The sequence below is a fragment of the Patiria miniata genome, unplaced genomic scaffold, assembly GCF_015706575.1.
Source record: "Patiria miniata isolate m_02_andy unplaced genomic scaffold, ASM1570657v1 HiC_scaffold_24, whole genome shotgun sequence".
NCBI classification, from domain to species: Eukaryota; Metazoa; Echinodermata; class Asteroidea; order Valvatida; family Asterinidae; genus Patiria; species Patiria miniata.
In genome coordinates this window covers 6,073,089-6,099,080 of record NW_024037063.1, presented here as the reverse complement: position 1 = coordinate 6,099,080, position 25,992 = coordinate 6,073,089, and the positions used below count along the sequence as shown (strand labels likewise).

General features: G+C 40.9%; 2 protein-coding genes across 2 annotated transcripts; both read right to left on the bottom strand.

The window, feature by feature from the left end:
* Positions 1 to 4,369: 4,369 nt before the first annotated feature.
* On the bottom strand, positions 4,370 to 9,618 carry LOC119732604 (fatty acid-binding protein 2, liver-like). Its single transcript, XM_038206180.1, has 3 exons — positions 9,510 to 9,618; positions 6,146 to 6,364; positions 4,370 to 5,069 (listed from the first exon to the last, which is right to left on the bottom strand). Exons 2-3 carry the CDS (start codon positions 6,342 to 6,344, stop codon positions 4,870 to 4,872), a joined length of 399 nt encoding a protein of 132 aa, XP_038062108.1. The 5' UTR covers positions 6,345 to 6,364; positions 9,510 to 9,618; the 3' UTR covers positions 4,370 to 4,869.
* A 6,785-nt stretch (positions 9,619 to 16,403) lies between these two features.
* On the bottom strand, positions 16,404 to 24,285 carry LOC119732602. Its single transcript, XM_038206179.1, has 3 exons — positions 23,483 to 24,285; positions 17,921 to 18,176; positions 16,404 to 17,099 (listed from the first exon to the last, which is right to left on the bottom strand). The coding sequence occupies exons 1-3, from the start codon at positions 23,729 to 23,731 to the stop codon at positions 16,543 to 16,545; spliced, it is 1,062 nt and encodes a 353-aa protein (XP_038062107.1). The 5' UTR covers positions 23,732 to 24,285; the 3' UTR covers positions 16,404 to 16,542.
* Positions 24,286 to 25,992: the final 1,707 nt, after the last annotated feature.

The window sequence follows — 25,992 nt, the reverse complement described above, 5'->3', positions numbered from 1 at the left end:
TTTGTTCTTAGGGTTCTTATGTTTTTCTTTGTTATTAGGGTTTGGGTTAGTTTTTCTTTGTTTTATGAATTTCTTATGTTTTTCCTGATATTTTTGAATATCTGATGTTTTTCCTGATATTTTTGAATTTCTTATGTTTTTCTTTATTTTGGGTGTCGGAAATAGACGGATATTCCATAGAGTTAGGGCTAGGATGTCGGAAATAGAGGGATTTGGCATAGGTATAGGGCTAGCTGTCGGAAATAGACGGATATTACATAGGGGTAGGGCTAGGGTGTAGGAAATAGAGGGATTTGGCATGGGGATGGGGCTAGCTGTCGCAAATAGACGGATATTACAAAGGGGTAGGGCTAGGGTGTCGGAAATAGAGGGATTAGCTATAGGGGTAGGGTTATACACTGTGATGTAGGGTAAAATCGCCCGAAATAATGTTAAACCGTCTCGAATAGGGTCAATACGGTCGAATCAGGGTTAAAGGGGTTAGGGTAGTCTTTTCACGGTCCAATAACACTATCATAGGGTCAAATAGGGTCAAAAACTGGGTATCCGTGCCTAGGTACGGTCCTGCAGACCGCCCAAAACGAATAACTCGGGACCAGGGTGCCAACTCGTCCCTAATGCTCTAATACATCCCAAATACTGGCGTGCATCAAGTACTTCCATTGATATGTGTACAAAGTCGAATTGCCATAGGGTTTGTGCACAAGCCCTTGCCCTATGCGTTAACGCATACACACACTTGAAAAAACGACTAAGTACTAACCCATTCCCTTATATTTGACCCATATTGACTTATATGTTTTTTACACGTTTCAGACCATTTTAGAATTTCTTATGTTTTTCTTTATTTTGGGGTGTCGGAAATAGACAACTTTTGGCCATAACTCCTGGCCCCTATGACCTATGACCTTGACCTTTGGGGTCAGAGGTCATGACCTCCCCCGAAAGATTTTGACTTAGTCACAATGTTATGCTCCCCAGGGGTCAAAGGTTATGACCTCTCAAAGTTTTTTTCCTATACTTTGTGCAGTAACCTTTGACCCCGTGACCTTTGACCCTAGGGAGCATAACCTTGTGACCCCACCAACAGTTGCGGGGGGTCATGACATTTGACCTCAGGGGTCACCGACCTTATACTCCGAGGTCGGCCTACAGAAGATCCCTTAACTCTAACCCTAACCCTAACCCTAACCCTAACCCCTAACCCTAACCCTAACCCTAACCCTAACCCTAACCCTAACCTAACCCTAACCCCTAACCCTAACCCTAACCCTAACCCTAACCCTAACCCTAACCCCTAACCCTAACCCTAACCCTAACCCCTAACCCTAACCCTAACCCCTAACCCTAACCCTAACCCTAACCCTAACCCTTAGAAGCCCTAGAAGCCCTAGAAGCCCTAGAAGCCCTAGAAGCCCTAGAAGCCCTAGAAGCCCTAGAAGCCCTAGAAGCCCTAGAAGCCCTAGAAGCCCTAGAAGCCCTAGAAGCCCTAGAAGCCCTAGAAGCCCTAGAAGCCCTAGAAGCCCTAGAAGCCCTAGAAGCCCTAGAAGCCCTAGAAGCCCTAGAAGCCCTAGAAGCCCTAGAAGCCCTAGAAGCCCTAGAAGCCCTAGAAGCCCTAGAAGCCCTAGAAGCCCTAGAAGCCCTAGAAGCCCTAGGTCATGTTACTTCCCTACATTGCGTAATGGCCCCTCCTCATTCGACCCACCCACCCCCCCCCCCCGGGTCAAGTTCAAATATATATGCCCCTTTTTTCATGTTCCCAAATCACTATTTGCCATTTTTTACAACTAACACTAGCTTTGATTCTACAACTGCGCATGCTCGGTGACATTGTAAATATTCGTTACCTATTTCAAGTTCAACTCCCACTTTCATCAGCAAGTCCCTAACTATTCTTACCCTCTTAAGGCTTATAACTCAACAACATCCGTCTTTTTAATACTGCGCTATATTGCACAATTTATTGAACATTTTGAAATGTACAATAGCTTGTCATCTTTCGTCACAATAACATCAATTGTTGCGCAGACTGAGTATTCTTCATCAACTGATACACATTTTCCTCTCATAACTCTTTAACAATAATTATCACCAAACATGTACTTTCCATTTCCAAGCACAATAATGAATATTTACGTAAACATTGCATAATCAGAGTATCATCCAGCCATTCTCTTTGTTTATGCAAATTATGCAATTGATGACAAATGGTACCCCGAAAAAACAATTGCACTTTTGTATACGTGCGAGGTTAGTGTGAACCACAACTTGCACGTATACAAAAATGCAACTGTTTTCGGTATCATTTGTCCTAAATTGTATAAATTCGTACAAATTATCACTGTTTTTGGGCATAAGAAAGAGTATGGCTGTAATGATAAGGAATTTCTGTACTGATGAGTCGTTACTTGAGCGAGAGGTGCTCAGTGGTTGTTGAGTTAAAACAGTATTGGAAGGTGGGGACTTTCTTTTTTGGTTGAGTGTAATTACATTTACAGTTCTGATGGGGAGACTAAGTAAATTATCAGGGAAAATTGGGCTTGGGAGAGTGACTGTCCTCGCAACGAAATCTTAACAAAGTACTGTATTTCAGCCAAAAGGTTACCCGTTGGGAAGTTTTTAAGAAGCTAAAGCAGTTCCATCCTCTCCCGCCAAAAAAAATTCATGGAACAACACAATTTATTACGCTAGATATTATTTTGACACTCAACCCAAACAAACCAAATTTCTCAAAGCTTTAAGGAAGTCACAGTCCAGAAAATAATCATTTCCAGACTTCAAAACGTCTAAGGTCAGTTATAGCCATGGACAGTGAATGGTAGGAATTTGTATTGTGATGCTCTAGTGGGTGCTTTGTGCTAGGATCCATAGAAATACGCTCCATATTTTGAACCAGTCATCCGCTTGAAAACAGTAACAGCAGCGCTGGGTGCCTTTAGTTCACAGCTATTGCAGTGCCACCCTCGTCCTGTTGAATACGACTTCCTTTACTAAAGGGCGAACCTGTTGAACACACCGTAAGTTCCTTCTTGCAATTCGTTTGTCAATAACTCAGTGACATCAAAAAACGTTTTAGGTTAACATTTTGTGATTATGACTGTGACTTGTTTTTCTTCTATTTCGAGCTCATGGTTATGACTTTAATTGGGCATGTCAGGGTCTGCAGTGACGATTGGATTTTATAGCGGTAATATACTTTAGTTTTAATTGTTGCAATGTTTTTTTTCCCACGGTTCCCGTCAATTTGTTACAATTTTTTATGACATAATATCATGATCAATTGTTGGAATGTGTTTTCTTCATTTATCCTCTCCAATTCAAAGTGACTTGAATGTGTCTCTTTTACTAAGAGAGGCACGAGAGGCACATTGAGCTTAAACCTCTAAGTTCACGCAGGCGCGGTTATACGGGAAGGGGGGGGGTTGCACTAAGGGGATTTAGCCCCGCCCCATTCTCCTTGCCACATCTTCAATTTTGTCTAGCCCCCCCCCCCCACCCAATAACGGAACCCCCCCCCCCCCCACACACACACACACACGCACGTACCACTACCACCACCACCTCACTATTGATTTTCGGAGGCCTAAGTGTCCGGAAAAAAACAACTGGTCTACATTTAAGCACGCCTCCCTGCAGCTCCCTGCAAAAGGTCTGGATCCACCATGCTAGCCCCCAAAACAGGCGCTGTTCTAGAGCTTATAGGGGGCTAGCAGGGGTGGATCCAGACATTTTTGCAGGGAAGCGGGGGGGGGGGGCTCGTATTTTAAACGGGGAGTGCTGAACAACAGTTTGGGGGCCAAAACCCTCCCCCGCTCCCGCTGAACCTCGCCTGCCCCAAAATATAGGCTCTAGAACCGCGCCTGAGTTCACGTAAATTTAATAGTACAATCGCGAAGATTAAAATGGGCTTATATACATTGTAAATGTTTGAACAGCGCCCCTTCAGTCAGACGCCCCTTCCCGCTTGTTTCAATTAATCAAACAGGTGGTTCCCCGATCTTGACTAAAATGTAACTGATTCTTTTCAAAGAAATGTAACAAAACCATTATTTTTCCCAGAACAAACCTTTTAAAGGAATATAATTATCGTCTACCGTTTCTACTGTAGTCTCGGCTTATGGAGGATTAAATTTGGATTTTTTTATTTTCTTGTACACAGGCGGTCCAAAAGTGGACAAACCAAATTTCAGAATTTCAAGGCGAAGAATTTTGTCAAAATTTAACAGCGCCCTCTGTTTTCTTAAATCAAGGGAATCATGAAGAGTCCACGTTGCCACTTAATTTCAATAAGACTGGGCTTAAAATGGAAAGGAACGTCGACTGAAATTATTACCAGAACGTTTTTGGGGTAAAGCGAAGACCACCATAAAATATCAAATGCTTTCATTGACAACGTGAACCAGACAAGCAACAGTTTATCCTCTTCAACGGATATCATGTCAGCTGAATAAGTGGAGAGAAACCCCGGTATTACAGTTAATATTAAGTAGAACTGGGAATGGCCTAAAATGGAGAAGAAAAAAATGGCAGTTGTATAGTTGGGCAATGAGGCACTTTAGAATCCTCAAATACTATGTTCATAAACACATCACAACACATCTGTAAACCTTTTAGACGATGGTGCAAAATGCATGTTGTTTTATTCATTGAAGCCGATGGTCCAGATTCATTGTATCTGTCATTGATATGTTATTGCACTAAAGCAAAGGATCTAAATTTTGGTGTTTTTCTACAAACATTTTGTCATTTGATTCTTGTATTTTTTACAATTATCTTAATTTTTTTTTAATAAGTTAACAACCAATACATTAAATCCGAATTATCAACCAGGAAACCAGAACAAGGTTGATGCTGAATTCAATTCGGCGCTTAGGCCTTGTTGAAGACACGTGTTGCCTTGATTCCCATGACGTCAAAGGTCAGGACAAGTTGACCTCCAAGGAGTTCACGTGACACAGAGCCATTGCCTCCTGATCCTTTCAGAACCAACTTTTCCGCCTCCCAGCAGGGCGTGGCTTTGATCTCCTTCCCTCGCAAAACCTTGATCTCCTCATCCACAAACTCAACACCTGTAGTTAATAAACAAAAATAGTAATGCAAAAAATTACCCTTATTCCCATCTTTACCACAAATGCTACTTTAAAAACTTTAAAAAGACCTGATTCGTAGTGAAAGAAAAACTTTTGGACCAATAAATAAAAAAAAAAACATAAGTAGGCCTACTTATATTGTAATGCTGGGGTCTTGTGAGATGGAAATGAATTTCATAGATTTTGATCGTCAGTGACAGTGATAAAATCATTGCCCACGCCCTTATTTTAAAGCGTAACAATTACCAAGTCAATTTCAAATGGACAGACCATGATGCACGTTTAGAAGGTATAATGATTCAAGACGGCTAATTCAGGCGCGGTTCTAGAACCAATATTTTTGGGGGGCTAGCACGGTGGATCCAGAATTTTTTTCAGGTAGGCGTGCTGAAATGTTGACCGGTTATTTTTTCCAGACACTTAGGCCTCCGAAAATCAATAGGTGGGGAGGGGGGGGGGGGGGGTTCATGCAAGGGCGGATCCAGAACACAAAAAAACTTTTGGTCCCCCCAAAAAAGTGGGTCAAAAAAATACGGCGTGGGGTTCGGGGCCCGCTTAAGGGCCCCGAAAAAATTTCGGATTCTAGATGTTCTGTGGTGCGATCTGAGGCAATTTCTGACCACTTTAACCAATGTTTTTTGGAGGAAAAGACTGAGGTGTACTCATTGCCTGCCTTTATTGCGATGTTACATAAAAAAAAAAATTGGTTTCGTTTGTTTTTGGGGGAGCCATGGCCTCCTTTGGCCCCCTCCCCCTCCCCTGGATCCGCCCTTGGGTTCATGCCATATTTTCAATGGGGAGCGCCTATAAAATCCAAAATTCATTCACACTATATTAACTAATGCACCCTTTTCACGGCTATTTCTTCTTTAGGGGGAGACCGTTCGCATGTACATCACAATCCTTCTTTATGCTAATGCAATTTTTTTTTACGGAATTTATTTTTTGGGGGGCTAGACAAAATTTTTGGGGGGCTACAGCCCCCCTAGCCCCCCCCCCCCCCCCCGTAGAACCGCGCATGGGCTAATTGCAATACAGGTGAAACATGAGCCTACCGATGGTAAATTTTGCCTCGCGACTCTTTCCATCCGGGGTGGTTGTCGTGATGCAGAAGTTGTCTCCACTCTGTGTAATCTCTACGGTAGAGGAGGGGTCTGAAGGACGCTTGTCAGCTGGGATGTTTAGTTTGTCAAACAGGGCACCCATACCCTCGCCACTGGCATACACCCACTTGCCGCTCAAGTCACAAGGCATGATGATTGTAAATGGTTCGGCTGTGTAAAAGTGAAAGAGAAATCTCAAAGTAGAAAATTGCAAAAGGTTGCAGTGCCATCATAAACGTATTCGGGTGAATCGAGTTATGATGATCCTCACACTTTCACCACCCCGGGAGGAAATGAAAATGCGGTGGGAGAATAATTAAAGGTTTGCGGAAACACCATGTGCGAATAATTTCTCAACTATGAGAATGGTTCTGAAAAGAACCAGAGGTATAAACTCGACGTTCCGGTCAGTATGCTCTAACCGTCTTCAGGAGAGGTGACTGTCTTCAGGAGCGATGGGAGAAGGTGAACTCTTTACTTTGCCTCGCTAGAAACGCATTCATTTAAATACAAACCATACAAAATAGGAAGCACTTTCATGCAAGTCATCTTTTGTGGTACATTTTGTAATTATCACGGCTGACAAAATGTTTGGGGTCGTACTAGTGGGATGCAGCTATAATCGTCTGCCTTAGAAACTGCAAGCAAGTTCCTGACTGGACCACGAAGTTTCCCCCTTTGAAAGTGAAGGTGGACTAGAGACTCACAAAACATCGACCAAGCTAAGAAAATAAACATGTTCTTATTGAAGATAAAAAAGCCCTTAATATATTTCCTGCCAGAACAAATAAGAAAAATGTTCTCCTTCTGCATTATGAGAACATAACTTGGAAATGGGCAACAGACGTGTATATCGCACGAAAAAAAAAATACCTCAATGGTATACCTCCAAAACATTTTTGTTTGGTTATCGAAATACATTACTATAATAATTACTTTTAAAACGAAATAATTTAATTTGTCTAGGCACAAAGTACAATTTTTGTCTAAGAGATAACACAAATTTTTCAAAACGTATTTTAAAAATATCAGTGTAACCGGGGAGAGCGAAATAAAATTAGTTAAATTGGTCACACTCCACACTACCGAGGTTCCACTAAATAAATAAAATTTGGGTGGAGCAAAATTGTCTGGTTGTCTCAGTGTCTCAAAATATTGTATTTACAGCACAATTATTGCATAGATTCAAAAATATGAGGCAATGATTATGTACAAATTATTTCACGTATATATATATATTTACAAAAGAATGATAGGATATAAGAACGACGGTTAAATGAACGACAATCTAAATGAACGACAGTCAAAGGCAATTGTGATGCGCTGTCTATCCAAAGATTAATTGGGCTGAACTACGTTCATGCCTTCTTTCGGTGCTCGGTGTTAAAATCGATGAAAGCAACAGAAATGCAGAAAATAATGCAGAAAAGTTGCAATGCCGGCAATGCCGGGAAAACAATCGTATCGTTGCTAACGGGGAGCCGCACCCAAAATTTAAAAAAAGGGGAGTGTGATGCGCTCGCTGGAAATGCTGGTCTCGCCGCAAAGCAAGAGCAGAACCAGGGTGATGATAACTCAAGGCAGAGTTATCAATGTTAATTCGCAGCTTGGCCCTACAGCAAAACTATATCGATATGCCTGGAATGCTGGCTATCCACCATAAACAAAGCGCGGTGTCGGAATGTAAAACTCGCTAGACCTTTTAGCATAGTTTAAGGGCAGCAATTATTCTTTAAAAAAAGGTGATTTGGCTGCAAGAGCTAGGGGCTTGGCAAAAATAGCTCTATTATCACAACGTACACGGGCCAAGTTCGGGCAAGGACCATTAGTCGACTAGTGGTTGATTTGTGACGTACCTTACGCCTGCGCACTAATAACAACGTGCAAACGTCTCTAGTCAAACGCTTGTCAAAATGTCATCGCAAAACTTCTGTATTCTGGCTCCCTGCTGTACGTTATGAATGCGCGCGGCTATTGGTTACCAGCGATGCAACCAGCCCCAGTAGGTTGGTTATAAATAGTCGACTAGTGTAGTCAACCGTCGACTAGACAGAGTTCGGGCTAGCTAACTTTAGTCGAACTATGGTTAACCAATGGTCAACAATACAGTGTGAGTCAAAAAAAAACTATACACTTTTAAAATTGTCCATAGTTTTTATTTCTGTAGTAATATAGAGAAGATATTTTCATATGTACTTTTAGAGTAACTCTTCCTGCTTCTTTTGGTGACATTTTCACTGGATTAGTTTTTATGCATGACTGCACAGGAGACAATTAAAGGGGTCGGGAGAAATTTGACTTGCGCCAACTTGTCAGGGCTGGATAAGAATGAGACACAACCACTATCTTGGTTCTGGTCATGGAATGCATAATCAGTTCAGATTTGTGGATCTTGCTTGCAAGAGTTTCAGTAGGCAAATCTGGAAGACCACCAGGAAAAGATAACTCGTGAAATTGACATTCTCAGACAAGACAGGGAGGTGATTCGCCGTGCTGTTGCAGGAATGATGCGCCGAGCCCAGCTATGTGCATTGAACGAGATGGTGGCCATGTTGAGGACTAAGACGACGTGGAATTTAATTGCCCTCTTAATTTAATTTAAATGTTTTAAATAAACACGAAGTTTAAAAGCTCCTGTTTTGTCTCTTTGTTAGACAATGGTTGTGTTCTTTTAAATTGTTTCTTACTTATCAAGCCCTGACCAGTTGGCGAAAGTCAGATTTCACCCGACCCCTTTAAATGTCTGGTGTGCAGTCATGCATGAAAACTAATCCAGTGAAAATGTCACCAAAAAAATCAGGAAGTTAACTCTAAAAGTACATATGAAAATATTGTATCTTTATTGCTACAGAATAAAACTATGGCCAATTTTAAAAGTGTATAGTTTTATTGACTCACACTGTTGTTCTTGACATGATTATGACATGCAAGAAGTTCACAAAATTTAGGACGGAATAGGGAACCTGTCGGGTAAAAATACGTACGAGAACCCGACCTGGTTACATCAGGAATTTAAATTTGCCTGACATATTGCATGTAATGAATAAACAAGTTTTTTGGGAAGTAATACTTTGTTCAATCTGGTTATATCTTAGCCAAGGTCCAATCAAATGTTATATGGCATTCATTAAGACATGCAGAGATCGTAATAGTTTCCATGACTGACGATAAATAATTTCTTGTGCTTAATTGAATTTATGTAACTATTTTGTAAAGATTAGGTTAACATAATCATATATTTTTAAAAATAGACGAAGGAGCATGCAGCATCCGTAGAATTTAGGATTGTACAAACACATTATCAATCACAACTTACCTTCGGCGCGGTGAAAGAGGCTGGACGTCAACAAAGTCAACTGGGTTGATAGCGAGTCAGAAAGGAGATGTCTAAGACAAGGCTCGCTCAGCACTCTTATAGTGTAACCCACATCTGTCTGACCAAACCTTTGACCAATAAGAACTCACAGAGTGTACCACTTGCAGTCACTTGGCGAGTTGTGATTGGCTCTTAGCTTACGATCACAGAGTGGGGAGTGATTTGGCGACTGTGTTTTTTCCTACTCTAATCTTAGAGAAAGGAAATGCCCGGGTTCCCTACAAGCCGTTGACACACTGACCTGACACACGGTCAATGATACAAAATGTGTCACACCTGTTCTGTTGCGTAACTTTATTTATATATGATACACAATAAAGAAAAGATAGCGTTCACCTTTTGACAGCAAACCATCCACAATAAAACATCCCCATAAAGCAAGCCAAGTAATACTTTGCTAAACCATAGAGCAGGGTATGGAGGAATAAAATGCTAAACATCGATTACCGTTAAATCGGGTGTTTTTGCACCATTTTGCCTCTCCGTTGTGGTTTTGTTCCGCAAATATTAACAAGACCCTCAATGTTTCCATAGCATTAACATTTTGGGCCTAGACCGTTGTCGTAAGAAACATGTAAATTACATGAAAATCTCAAACACGTCGACTAGACACACTTCAAAGCAACCTCGAAAAGCAAATAGCGTCCTGGTAATACCTGAAAATTTACACAAACCTTAATCGTTTACATAATCAGTTTATACCGGAGGATTATACATGTTGGGGAAACCCTATGACTTGTTGAAATCCGCAAGGCAATTTGCGGCGCGGTCAGTCGTAATAAAGTTCACACGTCTTGACACCTTGTCCACACAGGACATACCATAAAATAACGATTAATGTGTTAATGTGGTTTGAATTGTGCAGTTTTATGACGTCGTAAACATATCTTACCGTGGTAAATCATGTGTGGTGAAATAAAATTAACTTAGATAAAATGTCGATCAGAGTACAGCAACAGTAATGGATTTCATACAGAACGTATTACATACGGTACACTGTTGGGAGTAGTGAGGGAGTTATGGTTACGAGAAGGCATGCGAGACAGAGCTACAAAATCCGTGTTGTTCTATTAGTGTCGCCTTAATATTATATTACGGCGGGCGGGCATGATACAAACATATGTATCACGGTGCCTTCAGTGCTCCCCTGAAAAAAAGTGCATCCCCACGGTCGTGCCCCCAGAAGTTTATCTCTTGTTTCGCCATTGCCATTATACGAATTTCGCGTTTTACATGTATTTGTGCTTATAATTTCGTTTTATCAGGTATGCTAAGGCGATGTTTGTACCAAAAGTTTTAAACATGATGTATGGAGGAAATATCATGATATAATAAAAAACATTTTAATAACGTGATTTAAATGCCTCCATTTCGACGTTTTGTCAGGTACGTTAAAGCGATACTATCAAAACGTTACTACCACAATATTTAAACAGGATTTATGGTTAATTACTTGAAATCTAACTTTTAAGAAAATGATCATCAACCACTCACTCGTCACTTTTAATTGAAAGAAAAAAAAAACAACTCTTTTTTTGTCTTGAAATAGTTTTTGTTGCGGAGTTGATGCGGCGACGCGGTTTTTTGTTTTTGTTTTGCTTTTTTTTCAAGCTTGAATTGTACAAACATGGTGGGTACTATTATGCTCTTTGTGTCCTCATACACATTGGTGTCCTCCATAATTTGCCTTGGTGCTCTCCATTATTTGCCTTCACGCATTTTCCCCATTCCTTGGTGCTCCTTGGTACACAAATTTGAGGAGGTGCGGCAATAGAGGGCGCTGTTGTAGCTTCCGTGGTAAATAAATTTGAAGGGGAAAAAGTTTGACACGCATGATTAAAATCGACGCCACGCGCTGACCAGAGACCGACTATTTCCTTTTTTTGGTCCTAACTGTGGAGGATAAGTTTACGCCGTTATGGCAGGTTTTTTTTAATCAGTTTGCTTCATATGCACTACGTGCAATGGAGAAACGCCGTTATGCTATTTGTTTGCATTTGTTTGCTTCATATGCACTACGTGTAATGGGGAAACGCCATTATGGCAGGTTTTTGTTTCAGTTTACTTCATATGCCCTACGTGCAATGGGGAAACACCATTATGGCAGGTTTTTCTAATCAGTTTGCTTCATATGCACTACGTGTAATGGGGAAACGCCATTATGACAGGTTTTTTTAATCAGTTTGCTTCATATGCCCTACGTGCAATAAGGGAAACGCTATTATGGCAGGTTTTTGTTTCAGTTTGCTTCAATTGCACTACGTGCAATGGGGAAACACCATTATGGCAGGTTTTTCTAATCAGTTTGCTTCATATGCCCTACGTGCAATAAGGGAAACGCCGTTATGGCAGGTTTTTTGTTTCAGTTTGCTTCATATGCACTACGTGCAATGGGGAAACGCCGTTATGGCAGGTTTTTTGTTTCAGTTTGCTTCATATGCCCTACGTGCAATAAGGGAAACGCTATTATGGCAGGTTTTTTGTTTCAGTTTGCTTCATATGCACTACGTGCAATGGGGAAACGCCATTATGGCAGGTTTTTGTTTCAGTTTACTTCATATGCCCTACGTGCAATGGGGAAACACCATTATGGCAGGTTTTTCTAATCAGTTTGCTTCATATGCACTACGTGTAATGGGGAAACGCCATTATGACAGGTTTTTTTAATCAGTTTGCTTCATATGCCCTACGTGCAATAAGGGAAACGCTATTATGGCAGGTTTTTGTTTCAGTTTGCTTCAATTGCACTACGTGCAATGGGGAAACACCATTATGGCGGTTTTTTCTAATCAGTTTGCTTCATATGCCCTACGTGCAATAAGGGAAACGCCGTTATGGCAGGTTTTTTGTTTCAGTTTGCTTCATATGCACTACGTGCAATGGGGAAACGCCGTTATGGCAGGTTTTTTGTTTCAGTTTGCTTCATATGCACTACGTGCAATGGGGAAACGCCGTTATGACAGGTTTTTTGTTTCAGTTTGCTTCATATGCACTACGTGCAATGGGGAAACGCCATTATGGCAGGTTTTTTGTTTCAGTTTGCTTCATATGCACTACGTGCAATGGGGAAACGCTTTTATGACAGGTTTTTTGTTTCAGTTTGCTTCATATGCACTACGTGTAATGGGGAAACGCCATTATGACAGGTTTTTCTAATCAGTTTGCTTCATATGCCCTACGTGCAATAAGGGAAACGCCGTTATGGCAGGTTTTTCTAATCGGTTTGCTTATGTGCTCTATGTGCAATGGTGAAAAACTGTTATAGCAGGTTTTTCTAATCGGTTTGCTTATGTGCTCTATGTGCAATAGGGGAAACACTGTTATGGCAGGTTTTTCTAATCGGTTTGCTTTCTATGCCCTGCGTGCAATAGGGGAAACGTTATAATGGCAGGTTTTTCTAATCAGTTTGCTTCATATGTCCTACGTGCAATGGGGAAACGCTAGTATAGCATGTGTTTCTAATCCGTTTGCTTCCTATGCACTACGTGCAATAGGGGAAACGCTGTTATGGCAGGTTATTCTAATCAGTTTTTTCCATATGCCCTACGTGTAATGGGAAAACGCCGTTATGGTAGGTTTTTTGCATCAGTTTGCTTCATATGTACTACGTGCAATTGGGAAATGCCGTTATTGCAGTTTTTTAAATCGGTTTGCTTCATATGCACTACGTATCACGGGGAAACGCCGTTATGGTAATTTTGTTTGTATCAGTTTGCTTCATATGCCCTTCGTGCAATGGGGAAACGCAATCATGGAATAAGTCGGTCTCTGGTCAGCGCGAGCGTCGGTTCTGATCATGCGCATCAACTTTTTTTCTGCAAATTAATTAGTCTGGTTCCCAGACCAAAAGATTTTGCAATTTTAGACGTGAGCGTCGGGAATAATTGTCAGGTCTGGGAACCAGACTACAAATTAATTTCCGCTGTTGCTACAATAGCGCCCTCTATTGCCGCACTACCTCAAAATTCTGGACCCATACCGAGAAGGATCAAAAAGGAAAATTGCACAAAGCTGAAAAAGGGGCATATGATGGAGGGCACCAAGGCAAACGATGAAGGACACCAATATATAGAGGACACAAAAAGCAAAATACATGTAGAACCCACCTTGTCTGTATACAATCCAAGCTTGAAAAAAAAGCAACTAACAAAACAAAAAACGCGTCGCCATGCATATAAATATGAAAGCCTTTAAATCAGCCTATTTATAGGAGGGGGACTTGTCACGTGAGAGCGATTAACCAATACAATGAAATGGGGGAAGGAGTCCGATTTTCATACTGAGGAGTCGAATTTTCATATGACACCGGATCGGTCTGACCAGACTTTGACCAGAGATCGGTTGTGTTTTTTTGGGGGGAGGGGGCCTAAGGTGGCGCTAGCGCGGCCGGCACGACATTCTGCATGCACCCTAACCCCTCCCTGTTACGGTACTTGCATTAATGGGGCATTCCACACATTACAAAAAGCAAACCCATCAGAAATCTATTTTAATAATAATTTGTACTGATTTTATTGCTCTTCATAGGAGATTAATGGTATGCTCCTTTCTCGATTATGTATAAATATCAAGTGTTTCTTTATGTGCATGTACTTTCATAGGGACGCTCATTGACAAAACGTAAAATGGTACAAAATTGTTCTACATATACACTAAAGGGCGTACGAGACCCCACGGGATCTTTCTGTTCCAATTAAATGCTACGTCATTGTGCCTGACGTTCTCAGCGGTGTATTTCACGATAGACGGTGTATGTAGCGTGCATATCCAACTCCATGGACTCGTTGGTAGTATTGCGCATGCGTAAGTACATGTACGATAATATGGTATTTTTTAGAATTAACCAATAATAGGGAAGAGGAGTCGGATTTTCATTTGACACCGACTACAGCAGCCTCTGTAACGGGCGCAGTATGAATGTTCCCGATCCAATCCCACAGGGTCCACGAACCCGACTCGGTTGTGTGTATGAAAGGGCGCCCGCTTCGGCGAACCACTGCTAAGTCCACTCGTGGATTGTGCGCACTGCAGCTGAAACATCGCATGCACCGCGCGCTAAGGACGTCTTGGAACCAAGACTAGTGATTTATATTAGTGATTTATCTTTATGTACAGAAAAAATATAAATAATTACATCGAATACATGCTCATAAACAGACTAAACTGTTTTAAAATATCGCATACGTTACAAGAAAAGGTTATGAACAACGCACAGATGAGTAATTTACGAAAATAATGTATTATACCGAACGCTCAAGTTAGAAACTGATGCCATAGGGAAATAAACCGACAAAATGCTGATTTGTTGCTTATAAAGGGCCTCGAACTAATGGCAATACATAACAATGAATTATGTTACTAACTCATAACACATAACGTCTTACAAAATATTTTAACCGGATGACATGGGGAAAGATAACAGGGTATTAACTTTAATATTGTTAAAGTATTATATTTCAATATACATGTAAAATGTATTTTTAAACTTTGTTGAAGTATAAAACGTCCTCTTATTAGATGTCGCACCTCGGAAACAATATTGTCCGGTTGAAATGTCCATATACATGTACTACATGCCACCGTATTATTTCAATAACAATAGCTAAAAGGAACGTGAGTAATATATCAAAACAAAAGACAAATCAACCTATAAACATATTATGTGATGTGGATGTACGTGAATTTCCAATTACTGTACACGGTACACGTAATGCTTGAATTATTGTACTAGAGTGACAGACGAACTATCTTTAAAATCACGGTAATCATTGGTTCCCAATCCGTAAGAACGAGTCGTCACTGACTTAGCATGCCGTGGTTAGGTAAAAACGTCTGTGGACACAAACTCATGTGAACTGAATTTTATAATCCATTTTTATACAGGTCGTTCACTTTCAGCGAATGTCGGACTTTCCTGCTGACGTCTGTTACACAATAACGACGAGCACGTTGCTAATATATGTAGTTCGCTGTGCACTGTTTTTATAAAATCCGTCAGCTGATATCGACGGCATAGTGACTACTCCTCACAAGAATCAATTAATAATATTCACAGTACCCGTATAATCCCGGTACATACCGTTACTTCGTTTTACCGTTTTGGATTTCATCAAAAACAAAAACAGTAAACGAACCATTGACCGTTTTGTCGTTTTACAGTTTGTAAAACAGTCAAACGGTATTAAGTCACAAAAAACAATTACTTTTTGATGAACCGTTAGTTGCTTTATTTTTAGAGTGTTGTTTTACAAAAACATGACAATGACAAAACGGTCAATAGTCTTGTCGACCATTTTTGGATTCAGGTTCGTCAATTAAGCAATGTACCTTGGAATGTTAATCATGGGCAACAATATGATTTCGCGCCTTTTTTGGGGGGGGGGGGACCTTGTCCGGGGGGAGGAAGCGCGCCCCCCCCCCCCCCCCCCCCCTCGCGACACCCATGATGTTAATGTGTCCTTGAGATCGAGTCATTGACTGGGACCCAAATTGCCCTCGTTACATTTCGTTCTCACGACAGAATTTGCGAATTGGCTATTGAAGAGCCGCGCCGAACTCCAATTTCCTTCAAAATATCTGCAACTTCTTCATACGTCTTACCATTCTATATCCATTGTGAAAATTAATGTCCCCTTGAAATTTTCCAGCGCCATTTTTACTTGCAACTCTTTAAGCCCCACCAACGGAATCGCATGAGAAGGGGTCAGGGTCACGCCAGGAATCACACCACGCATTAATTATGCCGAAGTAACACTTCTTCGTGTACTAAACTGATAAAACGGAGAAACCGTATTGACTTTAATACCGTTTGACCGTTTTACAAAACTGTAAAACGACAAAACGGTCAATGGTTCGTTTACTGTTTTTGTTTTTAATAAAATCCAAAACGGTAAAACGAAATAACAGTATGTACCGGGATTCCGTATCCCCACACTGCTTATGTACACTTGTTCACAACAATGAAACTTGTAGGTCATAAAACCTCAATAATGTTAGTAACTGGTTGAATACTTCCAGTCTGATTCCGTGCAGCGACAATGAGCTCACTCACGCTCTCCTCCGTTTGTTCTTCTTCAGTCTGATCTTCATCACCACCCCAATGATTTTCAGACACCGATTGATCTTCACTTCTGTAATCTACTTTCTCTGGGTCAGGTCCGTGACTTTTACTATTATCTGTCTCTTCATTCCAATCATGCTGAACTCCATCATTTGCGAGTTGTACTTCAATCCTCAAGGCAGGCTCCTCGTTTTCGTTATCACCATCTTCATCATCTTCTTTTGCAGGACGCTTTCTTGTCTTGATGAGCTGGCACGTATGATAACGAATCTCCTTAGAAGGATGCCTCTTACAGGACAACGACTCGCCGCATTGACATCGTTGGAAGACCGCAGTTAGCCGATCTCGTTTCTTGGTGCATACATCTCCTTCCACTAAGATTGGCTTGCAGATGCGTGTCCAGAAGTGCTGTGCACAGCACAAACCCTGCGCACACTGCTCTGTTGCCTCACAAACCTCGTCTTCACGAACTGTATTTTAAAAGGTAAGCAAACTGACATCAATGATTAGGACATTGTGGTGCGGTATGGAGTCGACTATGCATGAGGCATCATAAAATGACATTCTAACAGGCTGCCACTAATAAAGTGTTAAGTGTGTATTTCATAACTCCCTTCAAGCGCCAATTAACCCTTTCACTACCAAGGGCTCCTTTTGGCACCAAAAGTCGACGCCACTCCCTTACCGGTGGCTCCTTTTGGCACCAAGCCGTTCTGCATTTTGCAAAAATGTGAATAGCGCCCCCTCTCGACGAATGTCCCTCTGGCATTATTATGCGTTGACATAAATTATGTGTAGTGTTACAACTAATGGTTGAAATATTACCAAACCATATTGCTCCATGATCAAACAGACTACTCAATTATGTGAATATAAACATTCTTCCTCCCCATATGCAATATTGCTGGGGAATTAGCCAGTTTGTCTGAAAGCCCGATTTCCAACAACATTGAACTGGGGGGGGGGGGGGGGGGGGGGGGGGCTTGAACTAGTTCCTAAATACATAGATTGTAGTGGCGCGTGTCCGGTTACATAATCTTGGTAAACACAAAAAGGGTAATAAACATGCAGGCGGTGTGGAAGTTCACATATTGTTTACATTGGCTGGGCAAGCAATGGGCTGTCCTCCATGAAGTACGAGGGCGCTACACAATGATTTTTTTTCTAAATGGGGCTGGTAATGCATGGAGAGCCAAAGGGTTAAACAACGTCACGGTCGTACAAATAAAAGACAAAAAAAATAAAATAAGACCGCACAGTTGAAACATGGATTGGAACTAATTTAACGTACGTTTTCGCATGTTGTCCCTGGTGTGTTGAGAAATACTTTCTTCTTCTGACTCGGAGGGAATTGCCTTGGCATACGATGAATCATATCGCATCTCCTTGGGAACACATCGACCTTGTCGGCATACGTTGCCATAACAACACATTCCATTCCGCTGGCAGCGTCTTCTTGAGCGCCTGCAGGGAAGACAAGATTTGTGGCCCTCTCCTCCGTGACAAAATGACTTGTCTTCACATTCGTCATCACGGTTACATAAAACCTGTAAATAAATGTAAGTGATAAAAGGTACATCAAGTTACAGAGAATTTTCAAAGTTACAATCGTGGCAAACAAAATTCTCTGCTAAAGATCTCAGTGTTGGAAACCTTGAAACTGCAAATTTCGTATAAATCAAATTATGACAAGTTGTAGGTCGCATCATGAATGACCTGCAGTCGTGCCGCGGTATTTCACAACTCACTTAGATTACAACCACAGAAAACTTTCATCAGCCAAAGGGCTGACTCGTTTCCTCAATTTCAAAGAATTTTTGGCCAATCGGCTGGATAGCTATGAAAACACGCGGTCAGCTTTTTAAAGTACCGTTGTCTGAAAGGCCGACTGTTTATAGTCACAATGGTTTTGCCTCGAGCATACTTTCACACATTATAAACAGGAGACATGGCAAACAAGGATCAAGTTGGAGTGACGGTAAGTCAAGGGTTTTGCGCTTAAGAGACATCTTGAATTTCAGTTGGAATGTGATAATTGAACACGTCCATTAACGGTGTAGCGCCCTCTATCGAATCATCGTTTGTCTGTTTCGTGATGAGTTGATGCAGCGAAAGAGAGAAATCAAGTCATGACAGTTGACACCAGCCATCGTAATATTTGATCAAACCATGTCAAATGAAATTCACATAGATTTTGTATGGGCTTAATATAAGTATCACTATCAGCTACATTAATGGCGACAAATAATTTAAAAAAAACTACATCACAATCAAAATTCCTACAATAAAGAAGTAAATTTGGTTCAAACTACAGTAGGCATTATTTTAAATGTGACTCAGTATTCATAACAAAATAAATTATTGTATTAAAGAAACTCCACCAAAATTTCATAAATCTGGCCGGTATAACACCGTATATACACGTGGGAAAACAACGTGGACACAAAACAGCAGTAATGTAACTTAATCGGGTAGCAATTGATAGGCGGGAAGGGATGGCGCCCAGTCTACTAGCGGCAGCTGCATAAAGCATAGTTAAAGCAACACTGCTTGTCGGTGGAATGCTATCTTAGCTTTGATGTGCGGCTTCTTCTAAAGCAACCACACCTGGGGGAGACTGTGGCACCAAAAGGCCAACAGCCAAACGTTTAGTTTATTCATCTGATTTCTTGCTGTGGCCCGGACAGGCTGACGTCTCCCAAGGCCATGAAATCTGGAAATTTAAGACGATGAATGTAAAACCATTTGGACCCTAAAAAACCTGGCGGACGTTCTAAATATAAACAACTAATGTAATAAGCAAAAATAACAATAACTGGAAAACTTGCAGCTGACAGGTAATAACTCTGGAATAAATCCAGAATTCCAGTTTCGACATGAATTGGTCTTAATCTTGAACTCTATAGGTTCAAGACAGGTTCAAAGCAGTCGAGTAGGTGATCATGCATGTACGTCGCTGTATGACAGAAGCTAATGCCAGTAGATAGGATGCTGATACACAACAATACCGCAAACGAATGCAAGCAACTTTGCATTTCCACAGAACTTTGCGTGTTACTGAACAAGTCCATGCACTGGACAAGTTAGTCCATAGAGCAAGTCAGAGTGTGGTCAGAGTGGCCCTGCAGTGCAAGGCAATTACAGCAATTTGAGATTAATAACAGCTAAACGAGTGCCAACTGTGACCCACCCTGTTGGGAATCATCAACGGGTGATCAGCCGGCAATTGGCAGCAATTACCTGACACAAACCTGCCGACAAACTAACCAGCGCCCAACCCTCTTTGCTGCCGCATTCCTAGGGTTACACACGCTGTCAGCTGCCCTTGTGGGGTTTATACAGAGGAGAGAATGTTGACCTACGTGAGAGGGCAGTTCCGCTGTCAAAATCTTCAAGTTCACAGATAGAACAGCACAGGCTTGACCATATCGCTCTTAGCCTCTATAAAGTCTCACCGTCGAGTGTAACGATATCATTAGTTAAACTTCACTAATTAAAAAAAAGACATATAAAAATATTATTGTTTTAGTTACAAAAACTATAATACTTAACAAGGAACGACGCTTCTATGCTATCAATGCGGTGCTCCAAGACCACATATTTATATCGATGCCACAGCTGCTTGGTAGAAAGGGGGAGAGGGTGGACCTTCGCATCAAATCTCACTGTTTAGACATTTTGTTCATTTAAGCGAAAAGCACCCAAGTAAATCGGTTAAAACTCAACTGTATCCCATTTTACTTAATGCTACGCAATGTGTCCACATCCCCCTTCGATAATCACAGTCGGAGCACACCTGGACAACTGTCCTTGGCACCATGCTTTATACAGCACACTCCTGCCTTCAAGTTTCCTGTATAACACCAGAAGCAAGACACCAGCTGGGAAAATGCCCTTGCCATTCCTAACGCCTGTTCAACAGATTTTCTGTGAATTCTCCACGGATTTCCGTTCATATGGTGAACTTAAAGTTGTTCTATACGTACGCTCTTTTAACATGTTGAATTTGTTAACCTAATATACCGAGTTTTCAGTTTTATTTCATACATATTATTTAAACGCCAAAAAGTTACCGTTATATAGGCCTATACATGTACACGAAAATGTTGGACTTTTCAACCCTCTGAAAATACGTTTTTATTTCGATCTGCTTGTTAAGAAAAAAACACCTGAAGTATTATAAAAAAAAGTATTTTCTTCGATGGTTCATTCAAAGGTAAATCACTTCTGTATCGCTGGAAAATAACAATCTCACAGCAAGATTCCTTTTTTCAGTTTCATTATAGCAACTCTAAAGCGATAGCCTTGGACTCTTATAACATAATCAACATACTCGAAATTAACCCCAGCAATACAAATACTCGCACCAACATTCTCACGAGAAATGTATATGACTGTAGAAATTGAAATTAATTTTTTTATTTATTAATTGGTGTTAATGTTGCTTAATCTTAACTCATCTCAAATAAATTCACGAAACTACTGTTAATTTGCATAGAGGAAAATTACAAACGAAAACATTTTCGTGGGAGATTATTTGTAACGACACCGACTAGCAACTCTGTAGTCGTAATAGTTTCAACACACTGCTAAGAATGTGCATTTTGTGTACTATGATTAAATTCCCTCTTTTGATTAGAGTTGGGTGTTAGCCCACCCCCCCCCCCCCCTTCCCACCCGCTAAAACTTTTGTCAGACCCAGAAAGAAACGCGATTTATTCAACTGGACTTGACCAGTTCGAAAACAAAGGACATGCACTAAAATGTGCAAGGGACCTGGGTGGATTCTGGCATTATTTTGTAAAATAACACAGAGCTCCCGAGGAAAGAATGAGGAGGGATTTTTCATCACTTTTTTGATGGAAGACACAAATGAGAAGTGTCCAAACAAAAAGGAAGACTGTACCGTGTCTTTGAACTGTTTGTACAACGGTTAATCATAGCAAAACAGCTAACACTGCAAAAAGTCGCCGAGGGGTGGATTGAGCTTCAAAACCGTAGATATGTCAACGATCCAAACGCTAAACTTCGGCATGATCCCACGGATTCCACATCACAATACAAGAGGGTAGTTTAGGCCTAAAAACAAACTACCAAAATAAACATCAGAACGTACGAAAAAAGGCTGGACACAACCTGCAGTATTGGAGTAACAGGCGTAAACAGCTCACTTGCAAATAGCCAGCAGGTTTGGCCTGGGTGGGTCCCGCTACTAAGTCCGAACATACCATCAAATACATGACGGTTAATGTTCATGAAGAGATCAAGACTCTAATTAAAGACAAAAAGCGCACAGTGAAACACGCTTGGAGATTCCTCCCTCGTTGAATGGTATTTTACAAATCAAAATAATGTCCATTACAAAAAAAGATGGCGGTTGAATAAATATAGGGGTTTTTGCAGCCTGCATCTTGACCCTGGGGGTTGTTTGAGTCCCCGTGGTACACACGATGGGGTTGCTAAATACACCTGCTCACTATTACAGAGCAACATTCAGCGCATGGAGCTCCATGGTCAGGGGTCTCCACCTCACAGCAAGGATTGGTTTGCTGGGATACGCAACTCAATATTTCTCAAATCACGATCAGGTTTTGTATTATTACGAGGTGACTTTGCACAATGGGATCACATAAGTAGGGCCTATTACAGTATTAAAGTTCATGCCTTCAAAGGCGCACTATACCATAAGCGGCCTATTGTCATCAGGTTGTAAGCCATTATTTTTTTCTAAAGGCGTGCCTTGATAAAATAAAAATGCCATGACAGTCTGGAAGTAGTGCACTCTTTAGCAAAAAAATACGGCATCCCCATAATCAAATGAAGTTTTCACCAAAAAATATTATTTTACAAGGTTCACGTTGTACCTTTCTCATTTTGAAACTAACTTTGCGTTTGTTTCCCTCTATTCTGAGTGTATTTGAAGACTTTACCTTTAATGAGTATTCAACATTGAGATGCGCTACACGGACAATGGCGGAAACCATAACATGTGGAAAGTAAACCTTAGTCTGCGTTTTCCGTGGTAAGATTCATTTTCACGATTAAATATACAAAATCTGCCGACTATTGCACACAGACAACAGGTGGATGTGACCATCTGAATATGGCTGTTGTATCTGATATAAAAAAGTTTTTGAATTGTCTTGAAATATTACCAGTTCAAATACTACTTCTTAAAGATACCTAATGATATTACCATAAGTTCTAAAATTCCAGCTATAACTTATTGATTATATAAAATGGAAATACTTGGTGATCTTATATGATTTCATTATAAGATTTGAGATGCTTATGAAATATGGTTTGCGAAAACACCCATGTGGGAATAATTTTCTCAAACTGCATGTAAGAAAATGACGTTCCTGTCAGTGTGCTCTGACTGTCTCCTGAAGGGAAATTCTCCTGAAGACGGTCAGAGCATACTGACTGGAGCCATTTTCTTAGTGTGAGAAAATATTCATGAACACGGTGCTTCCGCAAACCTTTCATTCTTGATTTCGTGGACTCCGACGGGTGTACGCGTTGGGCGTTTAGATTTGGTGAGGCAAACTATTTAACGTCCGTTCAAGTTTCGGACAAATTGACCTGATCATTGTCATTGATTACATTGGGCATCGATATTTTGTAATTACACATACATGATAGTATTGCATTAGTTATTTCATTGTTCATTCAAACGAGAATAAAATTAATACCCTTTAGCCCTTTAAGACACTAAGAGCACGGTGACATGCATATAACATACCAGGCCAATTTATGTTGTCTAAACCCAAATCGATCTCCATAACTACTAAGAAATGTCGGCAGTTGACAAAGAGTCCATATCCCGTCAATAAGGTCGTACCGTACTTACCAAAGTTCTCTGGAACGGTTTCCTTTTAGGCGATGTTATTTCTGATTCTGCCGAGTTCTGGTCAAGCTCCGGTTGCATGCTCTCATCTTGAGTACCACGCCGTTCACTGGACTCACTACTACCGTCCCGTAACAGCTCACGTCTTCGGTCTTGAACATACACGCCGTTGGTAAATACAATGGCAAACAGCATCACAACAACAGCAACTTTCATCGTGCAACATGCAACAGATAATACTGCTGTCTTCATTGTGTCAAATTTAGTGGTTCAACTTTTCAGAAATTAAATGTGGAAAACTGAATTGAAAACTTAACAAGTCCAAGATGCGGTATCACACAGCAAACTCTTGCAAGTAAACCATGACACTTGTGAGAATATTGTATCTGTCAGATATCCACAAGTTGGACGTGCAGCGATGGTGCTGATGAATTGAAATGTGCCAGTTGTCCAGTGAACACGCTTTTATCGTTTTCGTATTGAGGCAGAGAAATGATCACTAATTATTTTCCACATGAGTAATGAAGTTTTCAGTCCTTTCAACAGGCCACGTAGACATCACTGCCGAGTTGTTTCTGTTTACTGTAGTCCTGATGTGTCTCGACTGCTGCCACGCACTCCTCCCTCGCCAACACTCCCCAATTCCCTGAGGATTAATTACAGCTCAATCATAACCCACTACCCCCGAAAAGTACAAAGGTGCCGACAAAGGCTTGCCGATAATACTTGTTAATTGGTCAGTGCCGCTCAACGTCCCACGCGTCAGACTACATGGCAGTGCTGTACTACCGAAATGAAACATGCTACTGGCGGTAAAGCAGGGGATAAACTACGCCAAACTTAGGGGGTTGTGTCACTCACGACGCTTAAAATCATGGAGCTAGGTTGTCTCATCTCAGGATTAGGAATCTTACATACATCTTCAATTGGTACTGTAAAGCGACGTGTGGGGAAATTTGTACTCATGTTTGACCAGAAAGATCTTAGAATTGCAATCGTTTAGCACGTAATAATTCTGTCGTGCACGATGCTCGAGGTGACTCGTGTCTTTTTGCAGAGCACCTACACTGTAATCAGCAGATTGCAGAGTATGGGTTCACATCCCGCTTAAGTCAATTTCTTGGTACTATTTTACAATAGATATACCCCATAAAGTTCCCTTTTGGGGTTTATTTTCTCTTTTTATCATTTTTTTAACGTTTTTGATCGATGACACTTTAGAAAAAGAATGAAAGTTGTTATATGAGTATGATCACACGCTTTTGGGTACACTAACGGGTTTATGTATGTGGATTGGGGGTTGTGACTGGTTAGTTATGCGTGGATATTGGCTGGGCGTATTGGTGTGGAATAACAACTCTTTTAATATGTTATTATAATGTGTGAAGGGCGATATTTCTTAGGTATCGTTTCATGTAAACACTTCAAACTACCCACCACATCACTTAACTGCTTGCGTGGGATTAGTGAGCAGACCTACCCATAATGGATTGAGCTCATTAGAGACTGTTATTTCTCGTTACCACTTGATGTTTGTAGCATGATAAACTCTTTTGACACACAACTACCGCCAACAAAAATGTGAAACATGGGGCTAAGTCGACATAACGCCAAACGCACTTAACCTATTTGCGAAACGTCTGGACACAGATGGGCTGACGTCATCTACGTATACGTAATGTAAAGGACGCAAATACACATTATTAATTGTCTTTTACTTGTATTGACCGTATGTACATGGTTATAATGACCATGTAACGCTAATCATCTTTATCTGTATAAATAGTTGTCTTCATCTTCGTACCAACTACCATGATCATGTTATTAAGCAGGTAAACTGGGTTAATATCAAGATGATCCTGATCAAAATTTCAATAATAATCATGGTAAGTGGCCAAAACCAAACGGCCCGAAGCTTATATGACGTTATGAAAAAAAGCAAAATCAATCTCTATCGAACGAAATGTAGTTTTCAAAGTTATGAAGACGATTATGAAAATAAATCTTACGCTTTGGATTTCTCATGGAGAATAACGTAACTCGGTACCATTGCTTACTACTGTCTTTCGTTTTTGGGTATAGGCATATCCATGATGTTTATTTAGCCACCACTGCCTAGTATACCCCTGGCGTACACTGTCCACACATCACACCGTGTCATAGCTTAGCCCTATAGGCATTGATGTTGACATGGCGGTTGGGTGTTGATTGCCCCTAACATACCCTAGGTTAAAAGGTCGAGTCAAAAAGGCCCCGCTTCCAAGTAGACAGGTTTATCCTTAAGTTAGCTAAGCTTGATTTCTACATGCCGACGGTTGCACGGAACAATCATAGAGAAAGATAATACTTATAAGGCGCTGGCAGTCTCCAAAATAAAGAAAGGTAAACAAGCAACATTTTTAGCGGGATAGCTTTTAAAAGCCATCACCGAAATCGCGAAAGTTGCGGAAAATGTACGCCGTGATTTCAGCAGTGCCGGTATGCCGTAGCGAGGATATTTTCAGTGGGTTAGG